Below are 15,281 nucleotides of genomic sequence, written 5' to 3'. Positions count from 1 at the left end.
CCCTTTCCAACTACATATCTCTGTAAGACCAGATATTTAAAAAAAAAAAAAAAATTTTTTTTTAACGTTTTATTTATTTTTGGGACAGAGAGAGACAGAGCATGAACTGGGGAGGGGCAGAGAGAGTGAGGGAGACACAGAATTGGAAGCAGGCTCCAGGCTCTGAGCCATCAGCCCAGAGCCCGACGCGGGGCTCGAACTCACGGACCGCGAGATCGTGACCTGAGCTCAAGTCGGACGCTTAACCGACTGAGCCACCCAGGCGCCCCATGAGACCAGATATTTTTAATATGTGTTTCAACCAAAACAGTATTACGCTTGCCGATTAGGTTAAATGTAGAAGCATATTTGAGAATTGTGATGCTCTCAAGGCAGACATTAAAAGGAATTTCCAAAATCAATTAAAAAAATGATACTTTTTCACTAAATGATTCTTTGGTTTTGGAATGTACTTATTTTTTATTAAAAATGTTTTTTATGTTGACATGTAATGTGTTTGTTGTTCTTCAAATGAATTTATAGATATTTATTTCCTTCTTAAAACAAATTTTTTTAAAGTTTATTTTGAGAGAGAGAAGGAAAGCGCACATGTGAGGGGAGGGGGTGTGGAGGGGCAGACAGAATTCCAAGCCGGCTTCCTGTGCTGTAAGCAAAGCTTACAAAGCTTGCAAAGCTGGATTGGGGCTCAAACCCACGAACCTTGTGAGATCATTACCTGAACTGAAATCAAGAGTCAGATACTTAATTGACTGAGCCACCCAGGTGCCCCAAATTCATGAATATTTTAAATGTTTTTCTGTTTTAACTTCAAATTCAGTGAATATCATTATATATATCTCATGAATAGATCCTCCTTAGGGCCCGGGATGAGGGACAGGGAGCCCTTAGTCTTAGTTCTAATCAGGCCATCAGTTGATTCCGTGAAGCCCACCCCATCCACATTATGGAGGGTCATCTGCTTTACTCAGAAGTCCACTGATTGAAGTGTTAATCTCATCTAAAAAACACCTGCACAGAAACATCAGAATAACGTTGACCAAATATCTGGGTGCGGTGGTCCAGCCAAGTTGACACACAAAATTAACCATCACAAATGTCGATAACACTTCTTATTCTAATCTTTTAAATTACAATGGAAATGATAGGACAGCAGGCTTCCATTTTTTTAGAGTGTTTTACCATTTTTAAAAAGGTTTCAAGAAAACGTGACAAAACGTCTAATATCTGTTAAAACAAAGGAGAAGATACATAGGTGTTATATTTCTGTAGGTTTGAATTATTACATTAAAAATTAACGAGTGCTATCATATAGTGAAGCAAATGCTTGGAGAGGTAGGAGATTTTTGCATGTGATTGGAGGAGTGTTGCATGGTGGTAAAATGTTGTCTCTTCTCTGTCCATCAGTGGAAGTTCCAAAAGAATCGGTGGATATCAGCAAAGGAGGAATATAGCCTCCACACCGGAAAAATCCGCATAGTAGCTATTATCTAATGCCTAAAAATATTGCAGCACTCGTGAAGTCTTTTGCAAGCTTTTTAAAAAGTGTAGCCAGAGGATTCTTCCCTTGCATTCCCTAGGAGCATAGTGATGATTTTTTTTTTTTTTTTATTTATTTAAATCCAAGTTGGTTAACGTACAGTGTAATAATGGTTTCAGGAGTAATAGTTAATGATTCATCACTTACATACAGCACCCAGTGCTCATCCCAACAAGTGCCCTCCTTAATGCCCATCGCCCATTTAGCCATCCCCCACCTAACACCCTGCCAGCAACCCTCAGTTTGTTCTCTGTATTTAAGAGTCTCTCTATTTAAGAGCCTCTCCCTCTCTGTTGTCTTATTTTTGCTTCCCTTCCCCTATGTTCGTATGTTTTATTTCTTAAATTCCACATATGAGTGAAATCAAATATTTGTCTTTTCTCTGACTTAATTTCGCTTAGCGTAATACAATCTAGATCCATCTACGTCATTGCAAATGGCAAGATTTCATTCTTTTTGGTCACTGGGTAATATTCCATTTTGTGTATATACCACATCTTCTTGATCCATTCATCAGGTGGGCTCTTGCCATACTTTGGCTATTGTGCATAGCGCTGCTATAAACACTGGGGCGCACGTGTCCCTTCGAATCAGCATTTTTGTGTCCTTTGGATAAATACCCAGTAGTGCACTTGCTGGGTCGTAGGGCAGTTCTATTTTTAACTTTTTGAGGAACCTCCATACTGTTTTCCAGAGTGGCTACACCAGTTTGCATTTCTACCAGCAGCTCAAAAGTGTTCCTCTTTCTCTGAATCCTCGCCGAAGTGTTGAATTTTTTTTAGCTTCAGACTTTCACCCGGTTGTATGACTCTGACATTGGGAAATGATTTTTTTCTCTTGCTTCAGTTAATGCTTTAGGTTGGATCCTACTAGCGTATTCATATGGAGACCAAAAATGAGAAGAAATAAACAGAATAAGAATATTGGTAATTTTAACAGTTGGGGTGGCAATAACTTATTTTCCTCTATGAGGAATGGCCCTGGGAGATGCCTGTAGCTGGAGTCTGCTGAAGTACAGGCCCTGGAAGAGGTACAGCACAGACAAGTGCCAGGGCTGGGATCCCCCAGTCTGCAAAGACAGGAGACCTTAAGTTTCACAGTCAGCAGTGTAAGATTATAAATACAATAAATGGCTAATGTCTTACACCTACGTATGTGCACCTATACTCTTACAGATCTGTGACCCCAGTAGAAAAATGAGCAGGGTTACGTAAACACTTGGTTTACAGAAGGGAAAATCCTGTTAAAAAAAGGAAATTTGTCCTCATCAATAGTAAAAGAAATTCAGTAACACCAATGCTGATTGGCTACAGCAGTGATCAGATGTTGCTTATGAGATCACTGAATTCTTTTAATAATTTTTTTCTTTTTAACGTTTATTTATTTTTGGGATAGAAAGAGACAGAGCATGAACGGGGGAGGGGCAGAGAGAGAGGGAGACACAGAATCGGAAGCAGGCTCCAGGCTCTGAGCCGTCAGCCCAAAGCCTGACGCGGGGCTCGAACTCACGAACCGCGAGATTGTGACCTGAGCCGAAGTCGGACGCTCAACCGACTGAGCCACCCAGGCTCCCCAAGATCACTGAATTCTTAAAGTTAGTGAAGGGAGGTTATTACAGCATTATTAACAATACTTAAACTTAAAAATTGCCTAAATGTCTTAAAATAGAATTTTAAACATTTATTGGTATAGATTGTTTTTATGGAATCACTAATATAATAATTTTGAAGAATGTATAATGTAGAGAGGTACGTGCAGTTCATGATTATAGTAGGTTAAACAAGTAAGGTATATAATCACGTTGGGTCATCCTGGTTTTATTTCCATGTATACATATGTACACAGGTATAAAAGACAGGAAGGAAATGTATCAGCATACTTAGAATCCGTTGCTGGTAGAATTATGAGCAATTATTGTCTTCTTTAACATAATTCTGGGTCTTCAACATTCCGATGAATGTGTTATTTTTCTTAGAAAATAAATGTATACATTGTATGTATTAGAAAAATACATTATCTGGAGGGGGAGAATAGCAGGAGTTTTGCCATTTTTGGCTCTTTGTACATGTATGGTGGTGAGTTGTTTGAAAAATTGTCCAAAAAATTGTCCAGACTTTTGATCAGTTTGATGAAAGTAATGTATTTACACAAAAAGGCCAGGAAGTGGTTCCCTAGAGGTAACTGCACATTAACCAGAACAGTTGTGAAACATGCAACCTTCTTGTTTAGTGTGTATCCATGTTCTGTGTTATTTTAGACATGAAAAGGTTCATTTTTTTTCTTTTAGCTATTTAAATCATAAATTAATATTCTTTTTTCTATGTTTATTTTGAGAGAGCGAGAGAGAGCATGAGTGGGGGAGGGGCAGAGAGAGAGAGAGAGAGAGAGAGAGAGAGAATCCCAAGCAGGCTCTGTGCTGTCACTGCAGAGCCCGATGTGAGGCTCGATCCCAAGAACCGTGAAATCATGACCTGAGCTGAAATCGTGAGTCGGAAGCTTAACCAACTGAGCCACCCAGGCACCCCTAATTTCATATTCTTTTACTCCTTAGACTTCACGAAAGCCTCGTGAAGAGCGAGATGTGTCTCAATGTGAAAGTGTAGCTTCCACTGTTTCTGCTCAGGAGGATGAAGATATTGAAGCTTCTAATGAAGAAGAAAATCCAGAAGACAGTGAAGGTATCTTAAAGTCTTAAATTTAGTTGTGACTTCCGCTAGCCAAATCTGTAATTGTTAGCTTAGTCATTTGACTATTTAAGAATTGCTTCATGAAGGAAAAAGTATTATCAGTGTTTTCATGGCATAGAGACCTTAAACTTGAGCACAATGTATTTATTCCATCAACAAACATTTATGTAGCACCTGAGATGGCCCAGTTACCACAACCAGAGGATCTTTAAAATGGCACTCCATTATCTAGAAAGATGTCTGTGCACCTATGTCATTGCCATATTTATTTGTCCAGTTAGTATCATCGATTACATTTCCTTCTTTGTTGCACTGACTTTGATTGACTTCAATTTTTACAAAGACTTACTTACATATGTCATGTTTATGCTTTCGTATAAGAAGAATTAACGACCCTAGAAGCCCCAATAGAAAAGAATGTCAACCCAAGAAACTTAAGAAATAAAAATCTTTTTTGTCATCTGAAAAAATTAATGACCACTTCCTGAAAAAGTAAATGTTTTCTTAGTTTTTGCTAGTTAAAGAAAAAAGTCCAAATTTATTTCAATTCATATTACTATTCAAGTTTCTATAGATTTCTTTTGTGAATCGACTGCTTCTGACATGGGGTTTTTCAGTGATTTTAGTAGCTCTCTATAAATGATATCTTAGATATGTTCATGTTTTGTATATGCAAATATTTTTTCCATCTCATTCGCTTTTTGTTTTGATTTTAAATTACGAGTTTAAATTTTGTATGTAATCAGAGCTGTTTACATATGTTCCTTGGTAGGTGCTCATATTTTAAGCTTAGGAAGTTCTATACCTTCTAGGAGTTTCAGAAATACTAGATTTTGTTTTATTTTTTTTTCTACAAGTTGCTGACTTTTATTTTTTAAAAAATTTTTAAGTTTATTTATTTTGGGAGGGAGAGAGAATCCCAGGCAAGCTCTGCATTGTTAGTACAGAGCCCGAACTCACAAACAGTGAAATCATGACCTGAGCCAAAATCAAGAGTCGAATGCTTAACTGACCGAGCCATCCAGGTGCCCCTGTTGTTGGCTTTTAAACTGAAGTTTTGTTTTGAATGTGTTTGGGCTTTGAGCAATAAATAGCTTTTTTTCTGTGAGGTTTTCTGGAAAATGAGAATCCTGGGGCAAGCTCACTCTGGGGTGGCAGAAGGGTGCGTAGACTATGAATGTCAGGATGGTGTGCTTATGGTTCTTAAGAGATCATGCAAGGTTGTTCATTTTCATAGGTTTGTTGCTGGTAGGTAGTATTCTCTGGGTTATAAATGTACATGGAGCCTATATTAACCCGCTTGGGCTGTCATAACAGACTATCACAGACTGGGTGGCTTAAACAACAGAAATTTATTTTTTTCACGGTTCTGGAGTTTGAAGTCCAAGATCAGGATGCAAACAGGATTGGTTTCTAGTGAACCTGTCTTCCTGGCTTGCAGAAGAAAGCCTTCTTGCTTTGTCCTCACATGACCTTCCCGTTGTGCACATGTGCTCTTGGTATCTCTCTTCTCGTAAGGACACCACTGGTCCTAGTGGATTCGGGTCCCACCCTCATGGCCTCATTTAAGCTTAATTGTCTCCTTAAAAGCACTGTCTCCAAATACAGTTTCCTTGGGGGTTAGGGCTTCAACATATAAAGTTTGTGGGGGACATAATCCAGTCCATAACAAAGCCCAAACCTAATTATCATAAATATGTTTATCTCAGAACACAGAAGCCTATCCATACAGGGGCTAACAGATTTTCAGAAGCTGAGCACCAAAAAGTGACTTGTTTCCTTTTGTTTTCTTCCTGTTACTTTGTCTTGGTGTGAAGGTTTTTTCAGATTGTCACATAAGGTTGTTAAGGTTATGAAATAAGGTTATAAATAAGGTCATTAAAGTAATTAAGGTTAAGTTTAAGCATAAAAGGTTAAGCATAAGGTTAAGGCTAAGCATAAAAATAATGTTTCTGTCTGATCAGGCGTGGGGGTTGGTGGGCACACATTCCCATCCATACAGGGGGTTATGTTGTGACTCCTAGACTAGTTTCTCGCGAATAGGAAATGAACTCGCCCCTAGAATTGTGCGATCCCCATTTCCTGTTGACTGAATTTCAAGGTGTCAAGGAAAAGGCAGTACAATGAAGTTTACATGGCCTGTGATCTCATGCTTATCGTCACTGTTTCTCACGTGGCGCTGCTCGTGTCTGTGGGAGATTGTCGGCAGTGCGCGAGCAGAGAGCAAGATGGGTTGTTCATTCGACTGTGTGCGTCTCTGATAGAGGAGTTGGAGCAAAAATAACGGAAACTTGACCAAAATTTGGATTTATTCGTGTTCTTTTGTTCCAAGTCATTCTTTAAGCGAAAATAAAAAAGACACTCATTTGGCTGGTGCTTGGTGAAGCATCCTGCCTTGGAAACACTCCTACTCTTCTGTGGCTTGGAGGAAGAAAGTAATCGAAGAAGTGCTTATGACAGGTGATGTCTGCTGCGCGGTCATGAACATGGCTTCCTAATATTGTGAAGACAAATGACTTGGTAACTTGCCCTCGGGTTTGAGGCTTTCCGTTGAATGGGAATGAAATGAAGTGAGGCCTTTTGTTAGCCTTTCAACATTTTGGTAGCATCTTTCATTAACAGTGATTGCTGCCGTATGTTTAGACCTTACTAAGTGGGAGGTTCTGTCCTGAGCTTTTGTCTGTGACGTTTTGTGTTGATTTCGTTTTTATATCTGTCACTTGAGCTCCCGTGCGAACTCCAGGCTCATGCATCTGACTGCCTACTTAACGTTTCCATTTGGATGCCCAAGAGCCAGCTTAACATCCAGAACAAACTTTCGATTCCCCACCACTGGAGGCCTCTTTTCCCTCCAGTCTTTCCCTGGGCCAACAAATGACACTCTCCTACCCTACATGTGGTCCATCAGTGGATATTATCAGCTTTTCTTTAGAGGCACTAGTGAGAATCTCATCCCATCTCCCTACCCTCATTGCTGCTACTTTGGTTCTGAGCCACTGCCCATGTTCACTGCAGCAGCCCCCTGATTGGTCGCCTTGCTGCTCTTTGTCCCATTATGTTTCTGTGCCTTTACACCAACCACAACCAGAGTGAACCTTCTAAAGTGTCAATCAGACTGTGTTGTGCCTCTGTTCCAAATGCTGTGATGCTCTCACATTTCGTTCAGAAGCCTGGGACTTGTTGTGAGGCCCTGCGCGAACTGGCCCATACACCTCTGCGACCCTTTTGCAAACCGCTTTTCTGCTTACTCACTATGTTCTTTGTTGTTGTTAATTGAGATATCTTTGACCCATAATGCTAGTTTCAGATGTCCAAACTAATCATTGAGTATTTGTATTGATTGAGAAACGATCATAGTAAGTCGTGTTAACATCCATCACCTCACATAGTTACAATTTTTTTCTTGTGATGAGAATTTTTAAGATCTACTTTCTTAGCAACTTTCAAGTGTACGATACAGTATTACTAGCTATAGTCGCCAGGCTGTGCATTACATTTCCAGGACTGACTTAATCTTCTAATCGAAAGTTGGAACCTTTTGGCTTCCTTCACTCATTTCTCCCTTCTTCTGCCTCTGGTAACCACAAATTGTTCTGTGTGTTCACGGTTTTGTTTGTTTGTTTGTTTTTAAGATTCTTCTTACAAGTGAAATTATTCAATATTTGTCCTCTGTCTGACTTATCTCACGTAGCATTATGCCCTCAGGGGCGTATATATTGCATCCCTGTTGCAAATGGCAAGAATTCCTTTTTTTTTTTTTTTTTTTAATTTATTTATTTTTGAGGGAGAGAGAGAGAGAGAGAGAGAAAATGAGTGTGGGGGAGGAGCAGAGAGAGAGGGAGACACAGAACCTGAAGCAGGCTCCGGGCTCTGAGCTGTCAGCACAGAGCCAGACGCGGGGTTTGAACTCACAAACTGAGTGATCATGACCTGAGCCAAAGTCGGACGCTTAACAGACTGAGCCACCCGGGCGCCCCCCCCCCACCCCCTTTTTAATGGCTGAATAATACTCTATTGTGTGTATGTGTCTGTGTCTGTATCTATGCCCCACATTTTCTTTATCCATTCATCCATTGACGGACACTTAGGTTGTTTCAGTGTCTTGGCTCTTGTAAGGCTCTTGTAAATAATGCTGCAATCAATGCGAGGGTGCACATATCTTTTCGAGTTAGTGTTGTGTTTTGTTTTTTGTTTTTTTTTCAGATGAATTCCCAGAAGAGGAATTGCTGGATCAAATGGTAGTTCTACTTTTAGTTTTTTGAGGAACCTCCATACTCCTTGTCATAGCCACTGCCCTAATTTACATTCCCACCACCAGTGTACAAGGGCTCCCTTTCTCCACTTGTTATTAATGGCCTTTCTGATCATAACCATCCTGACAGATGTGAGGTGATTGCTCACTCTGTTCTAGCCACGTTGTTCTCCTTGCTGCTTGAGCAAAGCAACCCCCACTTCGGGGGTTTTGCATGAGCGGATGGATCCTTCTACCGTTTCCCCAAGATGTCCCTGGTTCGTTCTGCCATTTCCTTCAGGCCTCTGCTGAAATGTCACCTTACCTCTTTAATACCCTCTTCTTCACTGGTTCCCCAGTTTTGTTACTCACTGTGCTTATGACTTCCAGATGCATCATGTACTTAATTGTTCATTGTCCGTTTGACACCCGACTGTCCGGTCCTCTAGAGTGCAGTTTGGTCTTTTCACTTCTCTGTCCCCAGCGCACCCTGCACGTTGGGTGTTTTGTACCTAATTGAATGAGTGAGAGGATGAATTTGTAGGGTTTTAAAATACTATGTTATGCATTGAAAGTATCTTTTCCCATATGGTCAATTAAGCCTTTATTGTTTTCTGTGTAAATGATGTATCTGTAGCTTCAGAGTTTCCTGTTTTGCTTTCAGACATTTCTACATACCTCCTGAGGTTATACATATCCTGTCCTACGTTATCTTCTCGAATTTTGAAAACTCTATTCCCTTTGGAATTATCGTTGTGTGTAGTGTAAGGTAGGGTCCATGTTTTTCTTCCAGACAAGGAGCCGGTTCTGAGGGAGCTAGTTTATTAAATAATCATCCTTTACCCAACGATTTGAAATGTCACCTTTGGTATATATTAATTTCCCATCTACTTTAGGATCTATTCCTAGGCATTGCCTTCTGCATTGCTGATTTATTTTGTCTATCACTCTGGCAATTGCAAACATGTGATACGGTGGCTTTGTGGTAAGTTTGACTATCTGGAGAGGCAGGCCTCTCACTCTAATGTTTTTCATACTTTTCTGAGATTTTCTCAGGGACTTGTTCTTCATATACACTCTAAATTAGTTTATCTAGTTTAAGAAATCTTTCTTGGGGCACCTGGGTGGCTCAGTTGATTAAGTGTCTGACTTGGGCTCAGGTCATGATCTCATGGTTCGTGGGTTCGAGCCCTGTGTCAAGCTTTGGAGCTGACAGCTCAAAGCCTGCAGCCTGCTTCAGATTCTGTGTCTTCCTCTCACTCTGCCCTTCCCTCACTTGTGCTCTGTCTCTGTCTCTCAAAAATGAATAAACATTAAAATAAAACTTCTTTTAATTAAAAAAAAAAATCTTCCTTACCAACCATTGGGGTTCTCATTGGAGGTAAATATATTAATTTGGGGGGAGATTTAAATTTTTATGTTGTCTACTTCAAGAAAATAATCAAACACTGAATGCTATAGTAAACATGTCTGTACGCTGTTCATAATAGTGGCAAATTGGAAGTAGCCTGAGGGTCCAGGCTTTCAAGGAAAAGGGAAGTAAATTTAAGACATGTTCATAATCATTCAGTCACTTTCTCCTTCAGCAGATATTTGAGTCTCGTGTGCTAGGCACAGTGCTTGTGCTAGGACTTAAACGATAAGCAAAGTAGAGGATCCCTGCCCTCACGGGGGGAAGGGCAATGGCAAAGGCAAGCGCGTGAGTGAGTTTGGGTAAGGTTCGGTTTTTAAGCAGCTCACTCTGGCGTTGTGGTAGAGAGTGGTCTGAGGTGGAAGATGGGAGGAGTTGTTTCTGGACTGGAGCGGCAGTTGTGAGGTTGAATAGAAGTGGGTGCATTCAAGGGATCTTTGAATTTTTTTAATTTTTTTATTTTTTGGGGGGAGGGATATATATATCCCAAGCAGGCTCTATGCTCAGCGTGGGACCAGATATGGGACTCGATCCCGTGACCCTGGGATCATAACCTGAACTGAAATCAAGAGTCGTACGCTCAGCCGACTGAGCCATCCAGGCGCCCCACAAGGGATCTTTTTAGAGAGAAAATCTGTGATGCTTGTCTACACAGGATATGGGGATCAATGAGAGGAAGGATTAAAAGATTGCTCATAGGTTTCTGGTTTAATTAGGTAGTAAACAGTAGAAAAGAATGGGATTTGGGTGTGTTGAGTCCAAGTCTGGTGCAGGAAATACTGAATTTGTGATTCCTTTGAAATATCTAGGTAAAGATGTCACAGGTTAAAACTGCATTTATAAAATGAAACAAACGATGTTGGGGAAGACCAGGGTTACAACGTTAAATTAAAAAGTCTGTGTCATGTTACTCTAGAGCTTTGTTGTCCAGTGTGGTAGCCACTAAATACCTGTGGCTATTGAGCTCTTGAAATGTGGCTAGTTCAAATTGAGAGATGCTAAAAATGAAAAATATAATCAGATTTTGAAGACTTAGTACCAAGAAAGGTAAAAATCTCATTGCTAGTTTTCTATGTTGATTACATGTTAAAAAGATAATATTTTAGGCATATTGGGTTAAATAAAATACATGATTTAAAGTTAACTTATCTCTTTACTTTTTTAACGCGACAACCGGAAAAATTAAAATGGCAGGTGTAACTCACATGATGTTCCTATTGGATGGCGCTGTTCTAGAACAGACTGTCAGCCCTCCTGGGGATAAAGAAAAGCACAGAAATGGGCTGGTAGAAATAAACTGAAATGTTACCATTTCTGCGTTTTTTTGTTTAGTTTTGTTTTTCCATCTTTCTTCATTTTTCAAATTTCATGTTAAATGATTTTTCGATACTAAAGGCTTTTACGCTTTCAGTTTCAGAAGGTGAAAACAGTTTGATCTCTCCCTTTCATGCTCTGTAGACACTTTAGCTTCCCAGTGGCTGGCGTACTTCGGTGAGGTCATGCGACGAGTGTCATTCCTTCTAAACCTACTTTGAAGCATGGCTTCTGCCACCCCTGAAACATGTCCATTATCAGATTTTTATGCCGTATCATTATCTTTAAGGTGCTGAAAATAGTTCTGATACAGAAAGTGCTCCTTCTCCTTCACCAGTTGAAGCTGTCAAGCCCGGCGAAGATAGCACTGAAAATGCGTCTTCTCGAGGGAACACGGAACCTGTGGCCGAGCTCGGGTCCACCTCCGAACCTGCGCCCAGTGCGTCTCCCTCCTCGGCAGTGCCAAGTACGAAGCCCGTCGAAAATGAAAGCGCGGAGACCCAGGCGAATGACAGCATCACCGTAGAGGCAGCAGAGCCGATGGACGTTGACCGGCAGGAGCCCAGTGCTGAAGTGACTTCTGTTCTTGACCTCCCCGCGACTACCAGAACGGACTCTGTAGATGTTGACATGAGGGTGCCCGAAAACAATCCGTCGAAAGTCGAAGGCGATACCAAAGAGAGAGACCTGGAGAGAGCCGGCGAGAAGACAGAGCCTGGCGATGAAGACTTGGTGGGGGCCCAGCAGATAGGGGCCCAGAGGCCCGAGCCCCAGTCGGACAATGATTCCAGTGCTACCTGCAGTGCTGATGAAGATGTAGATGGAGAGCCCGAGAGGCAGAGGTGAGCCTCGTTCCTCTAATACTGTTGTATTCTTTGCTCTGTCGGATGCTGAGTCACAGAACGGTGCCGGCCGTGGAGATTACTCCTGCGTAAACCTCGGCAAGTTAAAGGTGGTCTCCGTGCCATTATTACTGGGTTTTGATGCTCTTCATCTGCTTAAATAACCAGGAACAATTAGGTGCTCATAATTTTCAAATGAAAAAGATAATATTTTTTTCCTGCATTGGTTACATGCATCCCATATGTAGCAGAGGAGGGGATCTCATCTGACAAAACTTGTGAACGAAACCACAGATGAGACTGCCGTTCCTGGTGTTGGAAGCAGTAGGACGAGGTGGCGAAGGATGTGGTGGTGAAGGCGAGAGGCATTGGCTTGTTTGCTCTAAGACCGCACAGCCTCAAAACAAGGCCTGCTGTCCCTGTGCATTAGAGGGTAGAATATGTTGGGAGGAGAAACGTGTTCAGTGTTCTGAAAACATTTTAGAAGGCATGATTTAAACATAAGCTCTAGGTAATTATCACAGTCACTGTTTATATCAGTTAAAATTCTAGATTATTCATATTTGTAATTGAAAATATGTGTAACATACATGAATATAGGACTGTTTTTAGTCACTAAGTTAATAATACAAAACTATTTTATGTGAATGGTTTTTATAAGTTACAGTAAAAAGATAAATTTTTATAGGAATAGATATTGCTTTATTTAATATGTGTGCATTCCTTGGGATTTCCTTTTCCTTGAAAGCAATAGAATCCCCTAGAATCACAGTAGAATGTTTCATCGGTGCAGATTCTAGAAATGAATTCGACTAAAAACATCATTTATTTTTTTATTTTATTTTTTTTTAAGTTTATTTATTTTTGAGACAGAGAGAGACAGAGCATGAACGGGGGAGGGTCAGAGAGAGCGGAAGACACAGAATCGGAAGCAGGCTCCAGGCTCTGAGCCATCAGCCCAGAGCCCGATGCGGGGCTCGAACTCACGGACCGCTAGATCGTGACCTGAGCCGAAGTCGGACGCTTAACCGACCGAGCCACCCAGGCGCCCCTAAAAACATCATTTAATCAGAAACCCAGTCCAACACTTTTTTTCTTTTTCTCCCCTCCTGTTTTTTAAAAAGGAAGGCAAATAAGCCACTCACCTAAGTGCCACATTCTGTTCCTCTAAGATGAGGATTCTCTGTGTTTTTCCACTGTTGGTTTTAGAAACTACAGGAAGGTAGTAACCTTGGAGGAACACCCGATGAGATGAACATGATAGTAGTCTTGAAATTCAGAAACTCCTCGTAAATATATGGTGGTGGGCTTTGAGGGACCCTCCAAAGTTTGCATCACTCCCCAACCGTCACATGACACATCCTACGTTTTCTACATTGTAACACCATCTTTATTCCTTATGGATGATGTTGATTGTTTTCTTTCATACATTCTGATTTTCTTATCAACTTGTACTTTTTAAAATGTTCGTCTTTCCCCAATAATACTGGGAAGTATGATCAAGCCTGCAAGGTGTGGGGTATGGCACTGGTGTATGATTTTCCCCGTGCATGTATTGGGTGTCCTGAACTCCAGTGTAGGTAACGAACCTTGAGTGAAGCAGGTGGAATGTGGGGCGAAAGGGACTGTGGGGAACGGAGAAGCGCTTGCTGTTTGGAAAAGGAGCGAGCCGCATGTCGTTGCCGTGCAGGAGTGCTGCTTCTGTGCTGCCATTTCTTTTCCGTTTCTCATGAGAAACCAGGAGTCTGGACTCTTGGGTGGAATTCTCAGTTTTTAAAATGTTCATGGGCAGTTGTTTTAAAAAAGAATGCCCTTTGATCCTGGCAAGACACAGATGATTAGTTTGTAATCTCTGTTAGTGGTAGATTAGGACTTACAAAATTCCATTTTATAATGGAATTTGTTCAGACTGCGTGGTTAGATGCAGATGATTAAATTCAGATTATTTTCAACCTATAAATCAATATTAGGTTTCTTGGACAATTAGCATTACAGAGTCCCTTTTTTCCTTACTCTTCAAATCTCTTCTAAGGTTAATGCGTTGCGTATGTGTGCACACCTACACGTTAACTACTTAGAAGGAATTATGATTGTACATTTAAAGTCTTAAACAAGAATAGGGGCACCTGGGTGGCTCGGTTGGGCATCCAACTTCAGCGCAGGTCATGGTCTCACGGTCCGTGAGTTCGAGCCCCGTGTCGGGCTCTGTGCTGACAGCTCAGAGATGACCGCTCAGAGCCTGGAGCCTGCTTTGGATTCTGTGTCTCCCTCTCTCTGTTCCCCTCCCCCGCTCACACTCTGTCTCTTTCTCTCTCTCTCTCTCTCTCTCTCTCTCTCTCTCTCTCTCTCAAAACTAAGATTAAAAACATGTTTTTTTTAAGTCTTAAAGAAGAATATATTAATTTATCTTTTTTTTATTGCCAATTGTAGAATGTTTCCCATGGACTCAAAGCCTTCATTGTTAAACCCTCCTGGATCTATACTGGTCTCATCCCCAATAAAACCAAATCCACTGGACCTGCCACAGCTTCAACATAGAGCTGCTGTTATCCCACCGATGGTAAGTTTTCTAAGTGAGGAAGAGAAGTAAAGTTGAGAAATAAAGACCTTTAGAGACCCTTCTTCTCTTAATCAGTACTTGACCTTTTAAAAACTCGTGGTAAAAAGCACACAACATAAAATTTACCATCTTAACTGTTTTTATGTGTACAGTTCAGTACTGTTAAATATATTTGTTGTTGTGAAATAGATCTCCAGAACTTTTCATCTTGCAGAAGCGAGACTCTTGTCTTACTAAGTGGTCACTCTCTTTTGCCCCTCCCCGCCAGCACCTGACTACCACCATTCTATTTTCTGTCTCTGAATTTGGCTGCTTAGATACTTCATTTAAGTGGAATCATACAGTGTTTGTCTTTTTGTGACTGGCTTATTTCACTCAGCATAAAGTCCTTAAGGTTAATCCAGGTTATAGCATGTCATAATCTCTTTCCTTTTTAAGAATGATAATCTCCCTTTGTATGTATATATCACATTTTGTTTATCCAGTCATCTGTCGCTCTGTTCCTTTTTCAAATGGATTCATTGTGATAGTTGATTGAAATGGTCATTTCTGTTTCAGGAAGAAAAAACAAAACACCAAAGAAATATAATCCTCTAGCCATAAATGTTAGCAAGCTTTGCTTTTGTTTTATTTGTTTTGCTATAAAGTGGTGGTAGAATAAATGTATGATTAGGTTTTGAATATTAAGAATGAATTATA

General features: G+C 40.7%; 1 protein-coding gene across 17 annotated transcripts in view; it reads left to right on the top strand.

The window, feature by feature from the left end:
* The window catches only part of NCOR1 (nuclear receptor corepressor 1), a 159,450-nt gene that overhangs the window by 96,698 nt on the left and 47,471 nt on the right, over window positions 1-15,281 (top strand). For 15 of the 17 annotated variants that reach the window (XM_049638033.1, XM_049638045.1, XM_049638049.1 and 12 more), the window contains 3 exons: window positions 4,089-4,215; window positions 11,470-12,022; window positions 14,453-14,582. In XM_049638033.1, coding sequence (XP_049493990.1) covers window positions 4,089-4,215; window positions 11,470-12,022; window positions 14,453-14,582 — 810 coding nt within the window. The remainder of the gene's footprint in view (window positions 1-4,088; window positions 4,216-11,469; window positions 12,023-14,452; window positions 14,583-15,281) is intronic. The other 2 variants (XM_049638047.1, XM_049638039.1) reach the window with 1 other exon arrangement.

Source organism: Panthera uncia, chromosome E1 (assembly GCF_023721935.1).
Source record: "Panthera uncia isolate 11264 chromosome E1, Puncia_PCG_1.0, whole genome shotgun sequence".
Lineage (NCBI taxonomy): Eukaryota > Metazoa > Chordata > Mammalia > Carnivora > Felidae > Panthera > Panthera uncia.
The sequence above is the reverse complement of the archived record's forward strand: the minus strand, read 5'-3'. Positions and strand labels throughout refer to the sequence as shown.